The 21,750-nt window shown below is 49.1% G+C and overlaps 1 protein-coding gene across 1 annotated transcript; it reads left to right on the top strand.

The window, feature by feature from the left end:
- The first annotated feature begins 1,492 nt into the window (after nucleotides 1-1,492).
- FOXI3 (forkhead box I3) lies at nucleotides 1,493-16,499 on the top strand. The gene is made up of 2 exons (XM_035135084.2): nucleotides 1,493-2,093; nucleotides 15,667-16,499. The coding sequence occupies exons 1-2, from the start codon at nucleotides 1,493-1,495 to the stop codon at nucleotides 16,236-16,238; spliced, it is 1,173 nt and encodes a 390-aa protein (XP_034990975.1). The 3' UTR covers nucleotides 16,239-16,499.
- The last annotated feature ends 5,251 nt before the right edge of the window (nucleotides 16,500-21,750 follow it).

The raw sequence follows: 21,750 nt of genomic DNA, 5'->3' as shown, positions 1-21,750 counted from the left end.
ATGATTAATGAGGCATCTGTACCTCTGATCAAAACGGTACTCTTCAGGTGCTTTCTGCTTTACAAGATTTCGTAATATATTCTTCTTCGCCGATTCTAATTTTATTTCGTTCGTTAATTAAAAGATAGACACCTGGAAGAGTTGTAGAGCTAAACATCTGAAGGCGACTGCTAAGTGCGGCGGGAGATAAAAGACTGTAGATTCCCCAAAATTAGAAATGCCACGAGTAAAACAACCGAATTGTTCCGCACGAACTCGGGAAGTTGGGCACGCAGCATCCAGTCTCCAAAATGGCATATAATGAACGCCAAAGATTCGAGAATCGAGGGCGTGGTATTATTATTATTATTAATATTATTATTATTAATTATCTTTTGAATCCGAGCTGATCAGATATTATAAATAGACAACTGAGTCTGAAATAAAATGAAAATGAGCGCGCCGGGGGTGTGCGCGTGGGAGCTGGTTTTGTTTCATCTTTGGGCCAAGCAAGTGATTATTTACACGGTGTGATAATTTGCACCCATCCTGTTTGGCCAGATGGAGTGATGGAATGGGCTTCCGAGGCGCTGCAACGCCAACACGCAGGTTGCATGAAGTATTCTTCCTGGAGGCGATCCTGAAACGCTTTTCGAATCGCTTTCCTTGGGACCCAAAGCCCCACTAACAGGAACCCTTCCAAGTAGTCTGACTCCAGACTCCCGGAAAGACCAAGTTTTGCTTGTCATCGAAAAGTTCTCCGCGTTCTGCCCTCGCCTCCCAGGGCAGCTGCAAGGGAGCAGCAACTCCCGCAAACACGAAGCGGGAAGCCTGAGCTGGGGCGAAAACGGCCGTCCTGTTACTCGGAAGTAAGCCCCGTCGAAAGCGCGCGCGCAGCATCTCTGGCGAAAAGATGCGCTGGGACTGAGATCCCCCTCACCCTACCAACACAAACACATTCAACTCATTGGTCCCTCCCCCCCCAACCTGTCCCACGTTCACTTTAATTCCAGTCCCCCACCCCACCCGACGTGCAGAAGCAAGTCTAGTCGATCCACAAGCACTTCTCCGAGAGAGGAGGAGCAGAGGAGGGGACCCCCGGGGCGACCAAGGCCAAGGGACCAGATCCCCCTCCCTGGCAGTGGCGGCGCCTCCGCTGGGCGCTGCCCGCCCGCCCCGTCGACGGGCTGCAGCCGCCTCGACAGCCCCTCCTTCTGGCATCAGCCAGCCCTGGGCCCCGGGCCGGGAGGCTGGGCAAAGCGCGCGGGCGCTATAAGGCTCGTCGGCGGCGACGGCAGAGAGGCAGCCCCCCGGCTCGCCCAGACGGCTCTGGGCGGGGACTTGTCCGCCTTCGCCGCGCCTCCCTGCTGCCTGGGCCATGAGCACCCGCGAACTGCCTCGCCAGCCCGCGCCACGCGCTCCTCGCTCACCCTCGACGGCGCCCGGCAGCCCGTTGGCGCCTTGGTCGCGGAGCAGCAGCAGCAGCAGTAGCAGCGCCCGGGACGCCCCCGCCATGGCCGTCTACTGCAGCGAAGCTTTCAGCGTGTATCCCCAGGCAGCAGCCGCGGCTGCGGGCACGTCGGGGCAGAGGCCGCCGGGCGCAGCGTACGCGCTGGGCGACTACGGGCCTCCGCCGGGCGCGGGCGGCTACTTGTGGGGAGTGAGCGGCGCGGGCCCCTACCTACCCAGCGGAGGGGGCGGCGGTGGCAGCGCAGGAGGAGCAGGAGGAGGAGGCGGTGGCCCCGGGGGCTCGGGAGCCCCTTTCCTGCCCTACGGCTGCCCGCCGAGGGGCGTCGGGTCGCCGGCGCTCTTGGGCTCGGCTGCGGGGCCGGCGGGCGGCTCCGGGGCGCCGTCGGAGCTGGGCTGGCTGAGCCTGGCGAGCCAGGAGGAGCTGCTGCGCCTGGTGCGCCCGCCCTACTCGTACTCGGCGCTCATCGCCATGGCCATCCAGAGCGCGCCCGAGCGCAAGCTGACGCTCAGCCACATCTACCAGTATGTGGCCGAGAACTTCCCCTTCTACAAGCGCAGCAAGGCCGGCTGGCAGAACTCCATCCGACACAACCTGAGCCTCAACGACTGCTTCCGAAAGGTGCCCCGCGACGAGGACGACCCCGGTGGGTGCATCGCCGCGCGTGGGGATGGCGGGGAGGGGGGGAAAGAGTGCCTCTGAGCATGGGTTTAGAGGCCCTTGAGGCACGGAGAGAGGGCAGGTGCCCCCCGCCACTCCAGTCTAGCACCCCCCCCCCAAAAAAAAACAGAATTGTAGGGTTGGGAGAGACCTTAGCTGAGATTTTTAAAGTCAATTTTAAAACTTCTTAATCTTACCTGATGGTGGCTACTGAGTCTTTTATATGTAGTATGTGTTTAATATGTCTGCACGTTTTTTGTTGTTGTCTAAATTATGCCCATGACAGCTGAATGAATGAATGAACTAAAGTATTGGATCCCAATGCCAATCTTTCTCTAATAATAATAATTATTATTATTATTATTATTATTTATACTCCATCCATCTGGCTGGATTCCCCCAGCCACTCTGGGCAGCTTCCAACAAAATATTAAAATACAGAAATCCATCAAACATTAAAAGCTTCCCTAAACAGGGCTGCCTTGAGATGCCTTCTAAAGGTCTGGTAAATGTTGTTCTCCTTTCTCATGTAGATCTTCCCTGATCCCTCCTTCCCTGGCTGGGAGGGGAGGCACCACTGGCCCCTCACATTGTCTGGGTACTGGGATGTGGGTCAAGACCCCGCTTTTCTTTGGAAGAGTAACTTCTGGCGGAGACCTAGAGTGGTTCCCAGGTCCTAAACAATTAACTTGGGAAGCAGGTGGCAGTGGAATGACTCGAGGCAGTTGCGGGGAAGTGTGTGCCATTCAGTTAACTGGCAGTGGGCTTTGCCACACCATGCCTGGAAAGGTTTAATCAGAAGTAAGTCCCAGGCGCAATGGGCCTAACTCCTAACTAAATACGCACCGGAGCATCTGTGCCATGCAGTCCCCTCGTGCTTATAGGATTGCACTGCTAGTGTCCTTAGGATCAGGTGGTAAGCTAAACACCACTTCATTCAAAAGAGCGACCCCTTAACCTTTTCTATTTGCCAAGCATGTTTGCACATGCAGTTGCAAAAGGCATGCACTCCCTGCCCCCCCCCCCCCGCCGCCATTCCTTAAGGGAAGTTAGGATTTTGGACCTCGGTAGCGAGCTGGAAAGATTTCAGGATTAATTACGGCAGAGTAAAAGGGATGTGATCTGTGTGTGGTATGTGTTCAATTTGACATGCCTTGCAGCTATGCGCTTCCTCGCCGAAAGAAGCTGAGATTTCTTCGGCCTTGGAAAGGAACTTCCTTTTCCGATCAAAAGAGGTGCGCAATTGCACCGAATTCATAGTAACGGCCTTCCTTTGTACATGCGAGAATTAGGAATTCTCACTCATATACACACCGGCACGTAGATGTGTTTTGGGAACAAGCAACCTATGTTATCTTAAGTGAGCTCAGCGCAAACCCCGTGGAGTTTGATTTTTGAAGACGTGCTCTTCTGCCTTAGTCCCAATCTTGCACATTTTGTTTCCTAGTTACAAAACGGCTTCTATCAGCGTCCTCTGGGTGAGAGCAATAGCATAGTCACAGTCCAGCTGCTTTGAATGCAGGTCCCAAGTTCTGGGATCTTTGGATAAAGGATGGTATATAAACTGAACATATCAATAAATGTTCAAACCCCGGCATCTCCTGAAAAGTCTGAAACCCTGGATAATGTAATGTGCTGATGGACTCAGCGTAAGAGAGCTTCCTATGTCTAGATGCCCATAGAAATAAGAAGAAGCCATTTGCTTCATAGAAGGATTTATATCCCGTTTTTTCCTGTCTTTTTAAAAAACAAACAAACCCCAAATGGTATGTGATGCATATTTAAGAACTGAACTGTTTCCTGTTAGCTCATAGATTAAAAAAAAATGAAGATCTTTTCCACTCTCCATCTGCAATATGAAGGCAATAATTCTGATCTACCTTGCATGTTTAATTGTTAAGGATTCCTGAGATAGTTTGCGATGTGCCTTGAATACTCAAAAGTTCCCTATAAACTTTGCTGATCGTCTCCGAACTGGGATTTTGGGTATATGATTTTGCCGTTAGGCATTAAGTTAGCAACTTTTTTGACAGCCCCGGTAATTTCTGCGTACCACCTACAGAGTAAAACAGCGCTACAAAGCACAGCTTTCTCTTCAGCTCTTTCAAGGCATGCTAATCTGTCCATAGGGTCACCGAAAGAAAATACTGGGTGCTGCCCAATTCCCATCCATACAAATGCAGTAAAAGGCTGAGATGTTTGGGGAGCTAGTCACCTCCTTTTCTCCAAGCTTATATCCTCATGCTCTTCACTGTGTTCTAGATAACTGCTAGATGTCTGTCCCGCCGATTGAAAGAACAATTAAGTAGCAACACTGTTGGCATGTTTCTGCATAGATTGCTATTCTTCTTTATTTTTTTAAAAAAAGAAATTAAATAGCAGTCGGGGTGTGTGTGAGAGGTTTTTTTTTTTAACTTCCATTGTGGTCCCGATCTGGATTTCCAATGCACGCACACAAACATACCGGCAGCTGCTATTTGCGTCGAAAATATACAGTAATGCAGTTGTTGAGATATGCGTGACGAATGTCTCAGTTCATTTGGTGCCAGAGAAACGCACTTGTGGCAACAGATCACATAAAGCTAAAGGCTCTGTTTCCTTCTCCTGTTGACCTAAAATCATACACCCTTTTAATATGCGGATGGACAGTCATGTGAACAGGCCAAATATGGCCGCCTCTATCGCAACTACCGTAATATGAGCCTTGGCTCACAGCTTTGTTTTGTTTCCACTTGTAAGCAGCTTGTAAAAATAATTTTATATGGACATGCAGAATAATAGGGTAACATAGCATTTGTATGAAATAATTGCATAGGGAACACCACCCTTTGGGACTCACTTTTTGGCCCTGTATGCATTTTTTTATTACTTATTTTGCAAAAATTATGTACCACTTAACTAGAAGGAAGTTGTTTTCATAAAATAGGATTTAAAAAAATTCAATTTTTAAAATCCGTAAAAGATGTAAAAACAGTAGGCATAATGAAATTATCGGAGTCTAGGTACAATAAACAGTGTTTTAAAAAGCTAATGCTCATGATAAAAGCAGTTGCCTGGGTAGATATAAAGATTTTTTTTTAAAAAAAATTAACAATAAAAAGCTGGAACAAAATGCGACAACTTTAATATAGCTTGTCATAAAATTGGAACAAAGTGAAACCGCAGAGCAGCGGCAAAGGAATTCTCATGACACTTCACCCCTCCCCAAAGGCTTGGACAAAAATGTTCATCATCACCTGGCGATGAAAAGGAAACAGGGCTGTGGCGAGACACACCCCAGAGCGGGGGCTTTTCCATAGGCACAAAGCTGCCGCAGAAAAAGCCCTTAATGGTCTGCAGTGCCCATCATCCCTGACTGTTGGGCCTTATTGCCCGGGGGCTGGCGTGAGTATGAGCCTGACAACTGCCATCGGTTAGCTCTTGCAACAGACGCAACTTGGGCCAGCCCAAGCTCACGACATTTTGCCACCCGAGGCAAAGAGCAAGATGGAGTCCCTCTCAATTCCACAGACAGAAGCCGACTGGACTGGAAGCTGAACCAGAATTTCAACTGGTGATGAGGCTTACCGTACCTCAGGCAGCCGGCTAGTTTAGGGGTCCCAGGACATAGCCAGGCCTGTACCCCAGCAGAGGGAAAAGGCCAGGAGGAACTGTTGCCGTCACTGCCCCCAGCACCTGCCGCCTGACAGGACTGTCTCACTTTGCCAAACGGAAGCGCTGTTCCCGAACTCCGTGTTCCTTGGCAGTCAGGTTGAGATGGGGAGTTTGCAAAGTGCTGCCCTAAGATGAATCCTGTGCCGCAGACTATGACTTTTTAGTAAAAGAAAAACCAATGGCTCAAGCAAACACTAGGGAGGAATGGGTTAGACCAGTGATGGGCAACCTTTTGAGCTTGGTGTGTCAAAATTCGCCAAAAAACCGAGCATAACTCGGGTGGTGTGTGACACTTCGAGAAAAAAACCATTAATTTTGCGATATTTATAGTTTAAATAACAAAAATGTATAACTGTAATATATAACTGTATTTAATAAACCAAAAACTAATTATTTAACCAAACCAAACCAAAAACCCCTTATTTATCACAAAGTGCCCAGAGTTGTTGAGCTTTTTGGGGGGAGCTGCTGACCAATGTTTTGGAGGTTTTTTGGGTGTGTGTGTGTGCAAAAGTTGCTTTGCTTTATTGGGGGGATGCCCCAAAGCTGCTGCACTTTTTTGGGGGGGGGAGAGAACAGAAATAAATGACGAATAATACCTTCGCTGGAACTAACATGCAGCACCGACATAGTCTGCCAAAGCGCCAAAAAACCCAGCACAGAACGGGTTAAAAAACGAACGCTGTTACACCCAATCATAGTCTGCCAAAGCGCCAGAAAAAACAGCACAGAAAGGGTTAAAAAACCAATCTCTGGCTACCAGCAACAACAACAACAAAAGGATCAGGGTTTTAACAGCGGAGACAAGCTGTAGCAGAGACAAGCAAGCTCTAGCGGAGGCCAGCTGTAGGAGGAGCGGGAGAACAAATGGGGGGAAAACAACAACAACAACAACAACAACAACAACAACAACAACAACAACAGCACGAATGGGCCGATGGGGCGTGTGCCAGCAGTGAGGGCTCTGCGTGTCACATTTGACACGCGTGTCATAGGTTCGCCATCACTGGGTTAGACTGAGCTTCTGTTCTGAGAAGCATTGCTCTTGCAAAGTTACCCCGGCTGAGCGAGGCAGGGAAGCTGACTTGGACAAAGAGGTGAGAAGGAGAAGATTGCTGAGGTGCCTGCCCAAACGTTGTGCTCCCTTCCCGGAGAAAATTACCTCAGTGGTGAGGAAACGTAGCTGTAGTGTACACAATCACGCTTTCTCACTTACTGCAAAAGATTTCCCGGGGATAAATTTGTAGCTGAGAAGCTGGGCTGCAGCTGAAATGACAACTGGGGATCCCTCCTTCCGTGAGCATCCACGAGGAGGAAAAGAAAGGCCAGTTATTTCCTTCGAATGAACCACAATCTACAGATCCCCAGCTTTCATTTTTCTTTTTTCAAAGAAAGAGTGCGTTTCTAGCCTTCGTAGAACCTGAGATATGAGGCAAAATGTACAGTTCTCCATTTTTTGCGTGAGAAAAAAAAGCGTGCCTCGGTGTTTTCTCCTCCCAAATTTGGATACCCATGCCCCTGGCGATGTGGGGCTTGTTATGCCAGAAATTGCTCGGTCGTTCCTTGAGGGGCATTTGAAAATCGCGCTAGAGATCTAGGTAGGGGACAAAGCTTAGGGTTGGGTGGAAGGTCCTCTGGGTGCCATTGAGGATGGCAAGAGAGAAACTGGGGACATTACAAGTGTGTGTGTCCGGGGGGGGGAGGGGAGATGCCACCATATGCTACATCCATGGAGGTGTTCAAGTGTCTGCTCAAATGGTCGTACAAGGAATGCGGCTAATACAATTTCTCCAGGTGGCTTGAACAAGTGTTACAAGTGCGAATCTTGAACAGGAAAAAAAATCTGCAGCGTAGAAAGACTTGATTTCAGACGAACGAGGCAGGGATTTAAGGGTGATGGGCATCCTGAACGCTTGTCGACTTCAGGTTTTTTAGCAGCTGTTATAATTGGCTAGAAATCCTCCTCTTTCATAACAAGAAACCAGGTTCTGCCCATCATGGTTTATTGTGAGAGTGGGAAAGTAGTATGCTTAAAAACAGATTTATCTTTTAAAGCACTGGTGTGCGCTTTTAAAACCAACTTGTGAACACATGATCTTTGGAAAAGTTTGCAGATGGGCGATTTTGGAAGAGGAGGTTGGGAAGAGAAGAGGCTCTCTGTCGTGCCATAGATGGTATTAAGTTTGCTTAACTAAGAAGGCTACTTCCATCACAGAGCCAGCCAATGGGGTGCTCTCCAGATGTTGAACTACAACTCCCATCATCCCTGACCATTGGTCATGTAGACTGGGACTGATGGGAATCATAGTCCAACAACACCTGTCCTGCTTTTATTCCAATTACTGGTACTGCCTAATCTACCTCCCCGGGTGGTGGTGGTCAATAAATGAGACAGGAGTTCTGTGCTATGCGTGTCTTGTATGCAGCTGGCTAGGAGCAGGGCCGGTGCGTCCATTTAGGCGAACTAGGCAGTCCCCTAGAGCGCGTAAATGGAGGGGGCGCTGGGCAGCCTGCCCCGCAAAACCCCTGCGCCACCGCCGCCCTCCCACAGCGCATGCTTGCGCTCCTCCCGCCTATGGAGGGGACGCTGTGAGCTCCTCAGCGGCTGCAGCGAGTGAGCGGTGGCGGCAGCAGCGCCCGTAGCTGAAGCCTTCAGCTATGGCCGCTGCTGCTGCCTCCGCCGCTCGCCAAAAGGAGCACAAGCCAAAAGGAAAGCTCAGCGCCCTCCCGCCTATGGAGGGCACTGAGCTCTTCTTTTGGCTTGCACTCTCCCCACCTATGGAGGGAACGCAGGGGTGTCAGCATGTGCCAGGGGCGCAAAAAGGTGTTTTGCCTAGCGCGCAAAAAGCCCTAGCACCGGCCCTGGCTAGGAGGCAAACCCACAACACTCATTGACAAAATCAGCATCCAGTTAATGAGCAAAAATTGGTGAAAAGATATCATGTAATTTCCGTATGTGAGGCTTAGGCCACCTTTTGAGCCTCCCTTGAAACCTCTTCTTATCATTGTTACAGCAGAAGATAATATTTGTAATATAAATGAAGCACCTTGATCCATGTAGGATTTTTCTTGGGGTACGCATACCCCTAAACATTTTTGTGAATCTAAGTTTGGCCTCATTGAGGGGCAGTATTTCAATATGAGTAGGAAAATGAGAGGGACGCGGGTGGTGCTGTGGGTTAAACCACTGTGCCGCTTGCGCTTGCCAATTGGAAGGTCGGCGGTTCGAATCTCCGTGACGGGGTGAGCTCCCGTTGTTCGGTCCCAGCTCCTGCCAACCTAGCAGTTTGAAAGCCCGTCAAAGTGCAAGTAGATAAATAGGTACCACTCCGGCAGGATGGTAAATGGCGTTTCTGAGCACTGCTCTGGTTTCGCCAGAAGCGGCTTAGTCATGCTGGCCACATGACCCTGAAAAACTGTCTGTGGAAGCAGACAAATGCCAGCTCCCTCGGCCTGTAAAGCAAGATGAGTGCCGCAACCCCAGAGTCGTCCATGACTGGACTTAATTGTCAGGGGTCCCTTTACCTTTACTTTAAGGAAAATGAGAGTACCCCTAAATGTTTTTGGGGTGGGGGGTGGGGAAGCACTGCATGTAAGCCTGAGGTGGGAAGACAGTAGATTGGGATCTGCTGGTAGATCTCTGGATGATCTGAGTCCTGAATAGTTTAGTGACAAAAAATAAAAACTCCTCTCCCCTCCAGCCCTGGAAATTTAGCTGCCAGAATGAAGAAAGCTAACCAGGAGTGGACTTTGGTGTGAAAGGAGCCGGGTTCAGTTCTGGCGCTGAAAACAAATCCCTAAGCGCAGCACACAGAATTCTAGAGTCGGAAGGGACCCGAAGGGTCATCCAGTTCAACCCCCTCCAATACAAGAATCCTGCCCACAGCCAACCCTGGGTGGGCCCGAACCACTAACCTTCTGGTTAACAGCAACACAGAAGTGCTCAGAGGCACTCCATAATGGAGCGCTAGGGGCAAAAACCTGCAAAAAAGATTCAACAAATCTGCTCGCTCTGATACATGGTTTGTGTTCGACTCACAGGCTGATTGAAGCAAAAGACGATTTACACTTCATATATTAAACTGCGGTGTAGAGCGTCTACTGTAGCAGTTTTCTTGGCAAGAAGTATGGAGCAAGTCTGCTTTTCTGCAGGTGTTCACCGCTTCCAGCTCCCTGTCTTTGTTTACCGTTAAAAAAAGAAAAGGAAAGGGAAACAGAGATGGAGAACCTGTAGCCACAGAGCTGTCTTTACCATTGGTCTTAGTGGTTCGTTGCACCACTGGGCGCCCAGTGAGTGGGGGAGCTGTGTGGCTTTGCCGGCAGCCTCCCCTTTCCCTGCACGCCCGCCAGTTGCGCCCCGCCAGCTATATGGCTGGCAGGCGTGCAGCTTCCTTCCCAAGCCTCCACAGGAGGAGAGCAATCCCCGCAGAGGCTTAGGATGGAAGCTTCCCTCCCAAGCCTCTGCATCTGCTAAAGATGGCCCCGCTCCCAGTCGTTGTCCTCCTCCTGCTTCCTGGCGAAAGGCACAGCCTTCCCGGGCTGCCTTCTCGGGTGCCCCCACACTGGAGAGCATGTCCGCCAGCACATTTCCTTGCTTGATCGCCGCCACCACGCCGGGGGGGCGCCAGGGGGGATCTTTGCACCACAGCGCTGGATATGCTTAAGACGGCCCTAGATTTTGTTGGATGCCAGTCCCTGTCAGCTGTGTGAATCATTTGTTAGACGTTTCAGAGCCCCCAAGGGGACAGCACACTGATTAAGGAAATGATTTATTTCAGTTGTAATAAAATAGTTGGCCTCTGGTGCCCTGCCCTTCGGAGAACAAAAGATACCCATTTTAATGAGTAGTGAGCACATGGGAGAAGTGAGATATTAAGTTATGCAGACAGGACTGTGGCTCAGGAGGTGCATTGAAGGTGGGATTTAAATGAAGGCGTCCGTAACTTTTCAGCTGGCCGCTCCTGAAGGTTGGGGGACGTTCTGAATGTCCTCCAACGCGGTGCGAGCAGCTGGAATTGAAAGTGAAAATTGGGAAGTCTGTGTGTTTGTATGTGTGTGTGTGTGTGCATGTAGTATTTATGCATGTAGCTCTTTGGATCCTGGCCAGAACCAGGGAGTTATGAACAGGGCCGGATTTAGGTTTGATGAGGCCCTAAGCTACTGAAGGTAATGGGACCCTATTATATGTCCAGCTGTCCTTTGTCATCAACAAATTGTCGCTGTTTTTTTGTGTTGAATATATGGCGTGTGGTAATTTATGGACCTAATAGGTATCTAAAGCAGGGGTCAGCAAACTTTTCCAGCAGGGGGCCGGTCCACTGTCCCTCAGACCTTGTGGGGGGCCGGATTATATTTTGAAAAAAAATATATGAATGAATTCCTATGCCCCACAAATAACCCAGAGATGCATTTTAAATAAAAGGACACATTCTACTCATGTAAAAACACCAGGCAGGCCCCACAAATAACCCAGAGATGCATTTTAAATAAAAGAACACATTCTACTCATGTAAAAACATGCTGATTCCCGAACCGTCCGCGGGCCGGATTTAGAAGGCGATTGGGCCGCATCTGGCCCCCAGGCCTTAGTTTGGGGACCCCTGATCTAAAGCCATTTGCACATGCAGAATGTAGGCACCCTGTATATAGAAATGAGCAAACCAGTGATATTTTAGGGAGCAGGCTAGCAGGCGGGGCCCATTACTTACATCATAGGAGCCTACACCACATAAAACACTGTTGCTGTATGCAGGTTTTATCTTATTTGTTTTTTATCTTATATTCTGGAAATGTACATCAAGTCTCTTTTTCCTTTATTTTTTGGGGGGCCCCCCAAGAGAGTGGGGCCCTAGGCTATAGCTTGTTTAGCTTATACGTAAATCCGGCACTGGTTATGAATGTGCTACATTTGCTAGTGGAGATTTCACAGTTTTATTATACAGCAGTGCAAACTTAACCTGGTAAAAGAAGAGGTTCTAACTCACAAAGTCAAAGTGAGCTGCAGCGATTTCTAGAAACAAAGAGCTCAATTCTGAACATCCTAATTTAGTTTTATAAACTCGATCCACACTTTTTTCACACATAAAAGCACATCATGCACACACACACACAAAAGGGGGGGGGGAATTCAACGCAAAATTTAACAAAAAGCCAAACAATCTCAAATAAAACATCAGCCTTCAGTTGGTTACTGAGATCTGCAAATCTGAACATTCACTTGGTGACCTGAGTTTCTGGTTAAAATCCTGGGATATGTTTAGAATGATGTCTGTGCCCCAATTTGTAGGATTGAGTGTGCTCATTATGGGTCCAGGCTCATTTGCCCATTTTCTTAAATGGAAACCTTTATTGGAAGCCAAGTCTTAGCAACCTGTCTTTCAAACTTCGTTCGGTGGTATCTGGCGAAAAATACAATAACTGCTCCGACGTTTCCTACTATTGACCAAACGCTAGGGTCATGACCCAGCAGCTCCTGTGGGGCTGTGTGCGATTGATGGGGATCTTCACAGACCCCAAATTCTGCTTAACGCCCCCCTCCCCTATTGCAATATGCCCAACTATTTTGTGCTAGGGGAGTTTCATGCATTCTTCCCATATGTGGATAAGAACACATTGAACAGCCAGGTGCCTATGGGAAGCCCAGACACAGGACCTGGGTCCACAGCACTCTCTCTCTGCTTGTGATTCCCGGCAACTGGAACTCAGGGCATCCTGCCTTCTGCCAGTGGGGGTAGAAAAATGGGACCAGTAGCTTTCTTTCTTCCCACAGTCATTCCTGAAGCTTCATAGAACCTGCAGAAGGGAGGCCCAAGTCATTTATAGCTGAAAACGGTTCAATACTTGGGAGCTGCAAAGCACAGAGCAGTAGGGCTCACCACTGTTTATTTCCTTGGGGAAATAAATGTAAGAGCTTGGCATCGAGTTCTTGCATAACAGAAACTTGTTTCGGAGCTGTTCTTTCTCGGCTGAACTGCATTTTCAAATTTGAACGGCAGCTTTCACTTTTTTTATGTGGAATGCTAGGGACTGCAGACTCTCATCAGCAATGGATTGATCTGGAAGCAGTTTTAAATCACACAGATTTACTTGTTTGAAGCTGTTTTGGTTGGTGTTTAAGTGCACTAGGGAACGAATGAGCGAGTGAGTATCTGTCTCTGTGCCTTTGCCTTTCAGCAAAGATGGATAAATATTTGTTAATTACATAGTAATCCTATATAATAATATAATAAAGTGCAAGTGTCTCTGCATCCAGTCCCTGTGTCCACGCTACTGCGCATGTGCCCCACGGACACAGGGATTGGACGCAGAGACTGGACGCACACATGCGCGCGCTCTCCCCAACCCCCCACCCACCGTTTCCCTGCGGCCGCCAACCGCCGCTCCTGGCCGGACTGAGCATTGGGGGGGGGGAGGAGAGCGTGTGTGCGTCCAGCAAGGACAGGTCCCGGGGTTCGGAGAAGCACTGTGCAAGCGTTTCTTCAAACCCCGGGGTGTCTCCTTCCTGTCGGCATCCAGCAGCACTGTGCGGAGCACCGGATTGAGGAGCCGGTCTGCAGAGTCAGTGCCCAGCAACGCCGCACGGAGCATCGCCTCCTCAATCCAGCACTGCATTGCTGGGCGCTGACTCTGCAGACCGGCTCCTCGATCCGGTGCTCCGCGCAGCGCTCACATATGCCCATTTATTTAACTGGCTGAACGACACTAGTTTCTTATACTTCCCAGTGAACTCCCTTTCCTCGCCAAAAGCTTCTACATTAAAGGTTTGCTAATATGGTTCCCCCCCCCTAGAATCATAGAGTTTGAAGGGACCCCCGGGGTCATCTAGTCCATCCACCTGCAATGCAGAAATCTCGACTAAAGCGTTCATGACCGTTGGCCATCCAACCTCTGCTTAAAAGCCTCCATTGAGAGGTAGAGTGCACCACCTTCTGAGGGAGTCTGTTCCACTTTTGAACAACTCCTACAGTCAGAAAGTTCTTCCTGATGTTTAGTCAGAATCTACTTTCTTGTCCCTTGAAGCCATTGGTGTGGGTCCTACGCTGCAGAGCAGCCGAAAATGAGCTTGCACCATCTTCCATGTGATAGCCCTTTAGATATCGGAAGATGGCTACCATATTTTGTCTCTGTCTCCTCTTTCCTGGACTAAACATACCCAACTCCCTCAACCATTCCTCACAAGGCTTGGTTAATGATCTGTTAAGCAATTCAAAGAATTAGTTAGAAAGCCTTCGGTTTTGATCCTATACATCCATGCACCTCGGCATCTGCCCCATTGAACTCGGCGGGACTTGCTTTTGAGTGGACATCTATAGGATTACAACGTAATAATTCTTAGTTGACTGAAAGGAGAGATTTTATATCTTGTTGAGTTTTATCCCTGGCATGCCTATTCTTTTCTAGTCCTAGGTATGGAGCAGGCAGTGCTTTCCCCCCTAGAAAAAATAGGTGCTGGTACTCGCCACACCTTTTAACAACAAAGAAAAGAGGTGCCAGTACTGCGTACCTTTGAGCGCCCCTTGGAAAAAAACAACCACTGGGATTGGGAGCCTGTGCCCCCTGGAGATGTTGCTGAACTACAGCTCCCATAATTCCTGACCACTGCCCATGCTGGTAATGCTGATGGGAGATGGATTGCAGCAACATCTGAGTGCCACAGGTTGCCTAGGTGTAATGATCTCAGGCAGGCAAGCAAGCCCTGATAAGAATTCATGAGTCTCTGGCAGTTTTATGGTACGTTTATTTACAATTAAGGAGCTGGTCTGTGACCGTAATAATAAATTCATTAATATTTACAATTAACATCCAGAGTGCAGCTCCGAGCCTGCCGCTCTTAGTTACGAGTCAGTCACTCTGAGTCTCCGCCCCTTTTGCAGCACGAAGGGCGCCAAAGTCCAGTCCTTCCACTCTTGTACTTCTGTTGCGTTGTAACCCTTTCAGGTATTCTGGTTTGGGGAGAAGGTGGGTGAACTCCCCCCCCGCTATCAAACAAGGCCCCTCTAAACGCTGCCTCCCTCCTGGTTGCATAGCAACCCCCTCAAAGCCGTTTATCTCCTCCCCTCCCTCTGCCTGCGAGCTTTCCGAGTCAGCCATGTCCCTGACACTAGCCCAGACATCCCCAAACTTTGGCCCTCCAGATGTTTTGCACTACAATTCCCATCATCCCTGATCACTGGTCCTGTTAGCTAGGGATCATGGGAGTTGTAGGCCAAAAAATCTGGAGGGCCGCAGTTTGGGGATGCCTGCACTAGCCTGTAGGACCTTTGTCTCTCTTTGGCATTATCTTAATTACATATAAAGGTATCTATATACGCAGTTGGCGCTGTGGGTTAAACCATAGAGCCTAGGGCTTGCCGATCAGAAGGTCGGCGGTTCGAATCCCCACAATGGGGTGAGCTCCTGTTGCTCGGTCCCAGCTCCTGCCAACCTAGCAGTTTGGAAGCATGAAGTGCAAGTAGATAAATAGGTACCGCTCCAGGCGGGAAGGTAAACGGCGTTTCCATGTGCTGCTCTGGTTCGCCAGAAGTGGCTTTGTCATGCTGGCCATGTGACCCGGAAGCTGTACGCCGGCTCCCTCGGCCAGTAAAGTGACATGAGCGCCGCAACCCCAGAGTCGTCCGCGACTGGAACTAACATTCAGGGGTTCCTTTAACCTTTACCTTTATATACCGCTGATATCATGTAAATATACCATAGAGGTGTTTACTGCAATAGAAAAAACATTAAAACCAAATGACAGCATCTTAAAAAGTTTAAAAACAAGTTAACATAAATTACACATAAATTGTGGACTACACAACTCCACAAATGTTTGGGACCGGACTAAGATGCTATTCGGGAAGTGTGTGGTTCTGCAGTCTAAAGGAAAGGGTTCCCTTTTAACCCCCTGCTCTCTTGTCATCCTTCAGGAAAGGGAAACTACTGGACCTTGGACCCGAACTGTGAGAAAATGTTTGACAACGGGAACTTCCGGCGCAAGCGCAAGCGTCGCTCGGACCCCAGCAGTTCTACAGCTCCAGCCGCGGCTTCCACACTGGGGACTCTGAAGTCGGAGGAAGGCCACTCCATCCCTTTAGTCCCAGGAAAGCCATGTGGGGAAAGCCCCTCCTCCGATCTGGAGGCGATGGCGCCCATCAGGGACCATTGCAAGAGCGCCTCCCCACCTGTGATCGTCTCCCCCGCAGCCGGATGCCTCAGCAGCTTTTTCACCAGCATGAACTCGCTGAGCAATGGCGGGCGTCTGGCCGGGAGCCTCGGCAGTGAGCTGCATCACAGGAACCTCCCTGCTGGACACCCGGGGGGCTGCAGCTTCGCTCAGGAAGTCGCCCCTGCAGAGCAGCTCCAGCGAGTTTCGGCGCCCGCTGCTGCCTACTACAGCCCCTTCCACCCCGGCAGCGGGGGCCAGTCAGGCCAGTACAACCACTTATACAACTTCACGGTCAATAGTCTCATTTATGCCCGGGAGGGCACTGAGGTGTAGGGCCTTAAGGGGTCGCAGGACGAGGCCAAGTTTACGTTTCTGCATCCAGGAAGAGCGTGCCTTTCTTGTTGTTTTTGAAAACAGACTTCGGCACAGGGACACCTGTAATGCCCAGGAGCAAAAGTGTTTTTTTCATATATATTGGAATGGGGGAATTCGGCAGCCCAACCTGGACTAGACAACTATCTTTCTCCCCGCTGCATTTTGCAAGCAGGCCATCGAGTTCCGCAAACAAGGGTCGTCTGGACTGAGCAATTGGCAGAGTTTTTGGTGCTGAAATGAAATCAAAATTAGGGCCAAATATAGAAGAGTTGCCACTGCTTGTTGCTTGGGTTTGTTGCTTGTTTCTTGAGTCTTTGTTTACAAGTGCTGTGGTGTAAGAGAGACAGATGAAGAGATTTTATGAAGTGCCTTGAAAAATGTAATAATAATAATAATAATTAATAATAATTCTAGTTGCCTTTGGCAGTAATGGCTTATTTGAAGCTTCTCTTAGATCCTAAAAGCTGACCTGACAGGTGCTTATATCTATCCACCCCCAGCCCCATTTCTGCAGTCTACAGACAGGCACCAAACTTAGGTTTATTGAGCCCCTGGTGGGCTTGTGACCAAGGTATCGCAAGTGCAGGCCTGCCCTTCTCTATGTATGCCACACTGTCTCCTGTTGCAGTTTGTTTCGTGTTATTTGTCTCACTGTCTGCTGTGGTGAAAATACACAATTTACACCATTAATTACACAAATTAAGTTGCCATCAGGGTTGCCATATTTTGATGGGCAAAACAGAGGACACATTGGCCGACTTCCGCTTTTAACTACGGATCTCTATGGCGACTCATTTTACATACCCATGAAAAGGAGGACATGTCCTGGGGAAAAGAGGACATGTGGAAAATCTAGCGGGTGTTGAGTTTTTCCACCCCCATTCATTTCCTTGCAGAGAAACCACGGTGCAAAGGGGGAGATTGGGGTGTAACCAGCGGCAGAGCAAGCCAATTGGGTGCCTGGGGCGGTGTGCGTGCCCTGCCCGTGGGGCGGAGCCAGCCACCCACGGGGGCACCCCGCAGGGCCTCCGAGGAATCTCATACCTGCCAAGTTCCTCTCTGAAAAATAAGGGACCGGACCAAAATTAGCATACCGGAAGTAGCACGGCGGCCATTTTGGAACTGGGCGGAGCATGCTCAGAAGTGACTTTTGATGCTGCGGTGCCCAGTTCCAAAATGGCTGCTGCACCAGAAGTCGCGCTGCAGCCATTTTGGAACTGGGCATAGCAGCATCAAAAGTCACTTCTGAGCATTCTCCGCCCAGTTCCAAAATGGCCGCCGCGCCAGAATAAACCGGGGAAAAACTAAAAAATCAGTTTTTTCGGCTGGGGACAGCCGGAAAAATGGGGATTTCCCATGGAAAACGGGAGACTTGGCAGCTATGGAATCTGCCTGCCTCCTCCCACTCAGCCGCCCCTACAGCTGAGGGGGAGGCAGCGGGCGGACCTTTTGGGGCAGCGCAGAGTCTGTAGGGCGCTCAAACCAGGCCCCGCTGTGAATGCCACCCACCATTTTGTCACCCCCCTCAATGGGGACACCCGGAGCAGGCTGCACCTACCACACCTCCCTTGCTACGGCCCTGGGTGCAATGAATGACATAATGTTTACAGGCTAAGATCAACAGTAGCAGCAAATACCGATTGAATTGTTTTTCAGACATGGGACGGATAAAGGACCATTGGCCTTTCCCCCTATTGTTCCCGTTATGGTCGGCATTCTCCGACACCCTTACCTGTCCAAACCCAAATGTTGCAGTGGTGCCGTAGTCTACCTGACGAAAGCCCCTTGTACTTTGTGGGGGACTTTATGCAAGTCTACTAGCACACTTCACTGAAATCAATGCCACTGCCCTCCTGAGATGGTACCACAGGGGTCAGCAGCCTTTTTCAGCCGTGGGCCGGTCCACCGTCCCTCAGACCATGTGGTGGGCTGGACCATATTTTGAAAAAAAGAATGAACGAATTCCTATGCCCCACAAATAACCCAGAAATGCATTTTAAATAAAAGCACACATTCTACTCATGTAAAAACACCAGGCAGGCCCCACAAATAACCCAGAGATGCATTTTAAATAAAAGGACACATTCTACTCATGGAAAAACGCTGGTTCCCAGACTGTCCATGGGCTGGACTGAGAAGGCAATTAGGCCGCATCCGGCCCATGGGCCTTAGGTTGCCTACCCCTGTGGTACTACTTCAGAGTGCTGGAGGAGGTCGCCTATAATCTGTATCTCCGCATTGACAAGAACTCCCTGCACGTAGAAAACCACTCATGTCCCAGCTTCTGCTGTGCTGATTTTCCTGTGTGCTGGTGTGTTTTGTCAGGGAGCCTGCAAGCACGCAATTCTACACCTGCCTACTTGGTCTCAGTAGCTCCAGAAGGGCTGTGCGATTTGACTGCTGTGATCATTGATTGAGCCCTTGCTTCAAGTGATACATTCAGACCTTGGTGTCAGGATCAGGGATTCTTCTTCTTCTTTTTTCTGGCGCAATCACTTTGATGTAAGCTTAGTACCAAAGACATAAAGTTTTTAGCCTTCCAGTTTTACCAGAACAAAGGCCTTGGGTATATAGGTGTAGTTAATAAAGAATAAAACAAACTTTTTTTATACCTACAGTTTTGTAAATTATGATCTCGACATTGTACTTATTTATAATGCTTTGGGAAAGTTTACTGTTTTGCTTTGGTAGTTTACTAAGGAAATTTAGGCACAATGGGAATAAAATGTTGAAAGTTATTATTTTTTAAAGACAAATTCTTTGCCTTCCATTCTTGTGTTTTTGCATTTAGTCCACAAGCTGTTGACATGTGAGCTTGGGAAAACAGAGTTTCATGAACATGATTTCCTTTTTGAGCTCCCAGTTGTGTTGGAATACGTGTCCCATCACCCCTGACTACTGGCCATGCTAACAGCAGCTCATAGAAATTGAAGCCCAACATCTGGAAGCCCAACATGTCCCCCATCCCAGTTTTAGGGTGCAACCTGCTCTGAATTATTGGAGAATAATATATATGATAAGAATAATATTGGAGAAAACTGGGTATTGAAACTTGCTTAACCTAAATCATATATCCCAGTTTCCAGCGGCCCTTTAAAGTACGCTTCACGCAGAGTATATGCAGTCAGAAGTTGACGTAGCTAAGAAAACACCACCAAGAGTGTAGGGAATCATCTCCCTTATATGAAACCCCTTACTAGCTTCACACTTGTAAAAGTATGCAGATGAAAATACAAACGGTTGGGTTTCTTTAACTGAAAAACAAACTTACTCTAAAGAGACTTTAAACTAAAGATAAATGCTTTCTCTCTTAGCAATGTTATCTACCCACTTTCCAAACCTCCCACAAAACTCCCATTAAACTACCCGAGAATTAACAGCAAACTAGCATTATAACTAAGCAACTCTCATACTAAGATTCAACTAAGGAATCTCTTAAACTGAGAACAACTGAGAGAGTGATCTACTAAGAGATGAATCAAACTGAAAGATCTAACTAAGAGATACAGAAGGCTTTCTGGCAGAGCCTTATATACAAAAAGCAGAGCCCATGCCTGTGAGCAATTAACAGAAACACCAGCACCTGTTTCTCTTAAACAGACAGTATTTACATTAGACCGGCTCTAAAGTAACTTGACTATTCAAAAAATCCAACATGAATGTCTCCTGCACTTTGTTGACATCTGTCCGTCTTGAGAAACAATGGAGTGTGCCTCCGGGGGTGAAGTGACCTCCCTCCGGCACAAGCCTGCACAGGCCCCATTCAAATGAATGGAATTTGCTCTTAACACTGTTCCCATTCGTTTCAGTAGGCCTGGTGCTTTAGAGCTTCTTGATGAATTGTGCACTTTTTTAAAAAACAACACTTCCAATGTAGCAATCTGCTCTAGGCAGGGCCGTCTCTAGGCCTGGGCTGGGTGGCGCCAGGCACCAGGGCGCCTGGCCACCAGGGGCGCAGAAGGGGTGCCAAACGGCTGGTGTCTGGGAGCAGCTGCTGCCGGCGCGCCCCCCCCCCCCACGGCGGCAGTAGCGCGCAGCCATTGAGCTTCCTCCATGAAGCAGAATCAGTGAGACTCCTGCCTAGAGTGGCACCACGTGCCTGCTGCCACTCTAGGCAGGAGTCTCGCTGATTCTGCTTCATGGAGGAAGCTCAATGTCCCGGAGCGGCCGCTGGAGGGAGATGCCAAGCAGCGGCCGGTCCAGGGCGGGAGGCCAAGCAGCCCCCTCTGCGGGAGGTGGGCTCTGCACCCAGGCCAGCCCCCTGCAAGGTGGTGCGCGCTGTCCAGGCTCCACCATCCTCCATCTCCACCCCTCAGCAGCACGCTACTGCTGCCGTGGGGGGGGGCCCGCTGGAGGATTCTTGTACCACGGCGCTGGATACCCTTAAGACATTACTGGCTCTAGGCACAAAAGCTTTGGTAGCCATTCAGAGCTAAATTGTTACTACAACTTCCCCATTCATTCCAATGGACTCCCTCCCTTGCCTACAGCAGTTTTTTTCCTCCCTTTGGTGTGATGGAAGTATCGTACTTTCCTGTGTATAACACACCACCTTGTATAAGACACCCACTATTTTTGGGGACTCCATATTAAGAAAATGGCCCATTGAAGGAGGCCGACCCGAAGTTGTTGAGCTTGTTTTTTGGGGGGGGGAGTTGCACAGAGTTGACCTTATTTTAGAGTAAAAAAAACCCCTCCTCTAATAATACACAGAAAAGTACAGTAAAGGTAAAGGGACCCCTGACCGTTAAGTCCAGTCATGGACGACTCTGGGGTTGTGGCGCTCATCTCGCTCTATAGGCCGAGGGAGCCGGCGTTTGTCTGCAGACAGTTTTTCCAGGTCATATAGCCAGCATGACTAAGCCGCTTCTGGCGAACCAGAGCAGCGCACGGAAACACCGTTTACCTTCCTGCCGAAGCGGTACCTGTTTATCTACTTGCACTTTGCCGTGCTTTCGAACTGCTAGGTGGGCAGGAGCTGGGACCGAGCAACGGGAGCTCACCCCATCGTGGGGATTCAAACCGCCGTCCTTCTGATCGGCAAGGTTTTGACAACAGCGCCACCCGCGTCCAGTACAGTACAGTACAGTACAGCAGCCTTGTGCAAACAAGAGATACAGGAACACACTGATACCTGGATCAGGTCACATGCAGCTTATTAGAAATAGGATCAAACATTTGGGTACAAACTCAGGGATATCTCACGCTTTTTAGACAAAGGGCCAAATTACATGCTTTAATAAGCTACTTTTAATTTAAAAAGTGTTGGTGGGGAGGGGGGAATCTGTATTGCCTAAAATCCTTTCTGGCTGCTACTTGCCTCGGAAACTGCTGCTTGCAGCCCAGAAATGTGGCATCAGATCTTGACCCTGTGATTGCTTTTCTTTCAAAAAAAAAGTAGCATCATTAAAAAGCCTATTTAACACAATGCTTAGTTTTGTCCTGAATTCTCACCACTTCAGAGGACCAG

This window comes from Zootoca vivipara, chromosome 13 (assembly GCF_963506605.1).
Source record: "Zootoca vivipara chromosome 13, rZooViv1.1, whole genome shotgun sequence".
In the NCBI taxonomy this organism is placed as follows: Eukaryota; Metazoa; Chordata; class Lepidosauria; order Squamata; family Lacertidae; genus Zootoca; species Zootoca vivipara.
The sequence above is the reverse complement of the archived record's forward strand: the minus strand, read 5'-3'. Positions and strand labels throughout refer to the sequence as shown.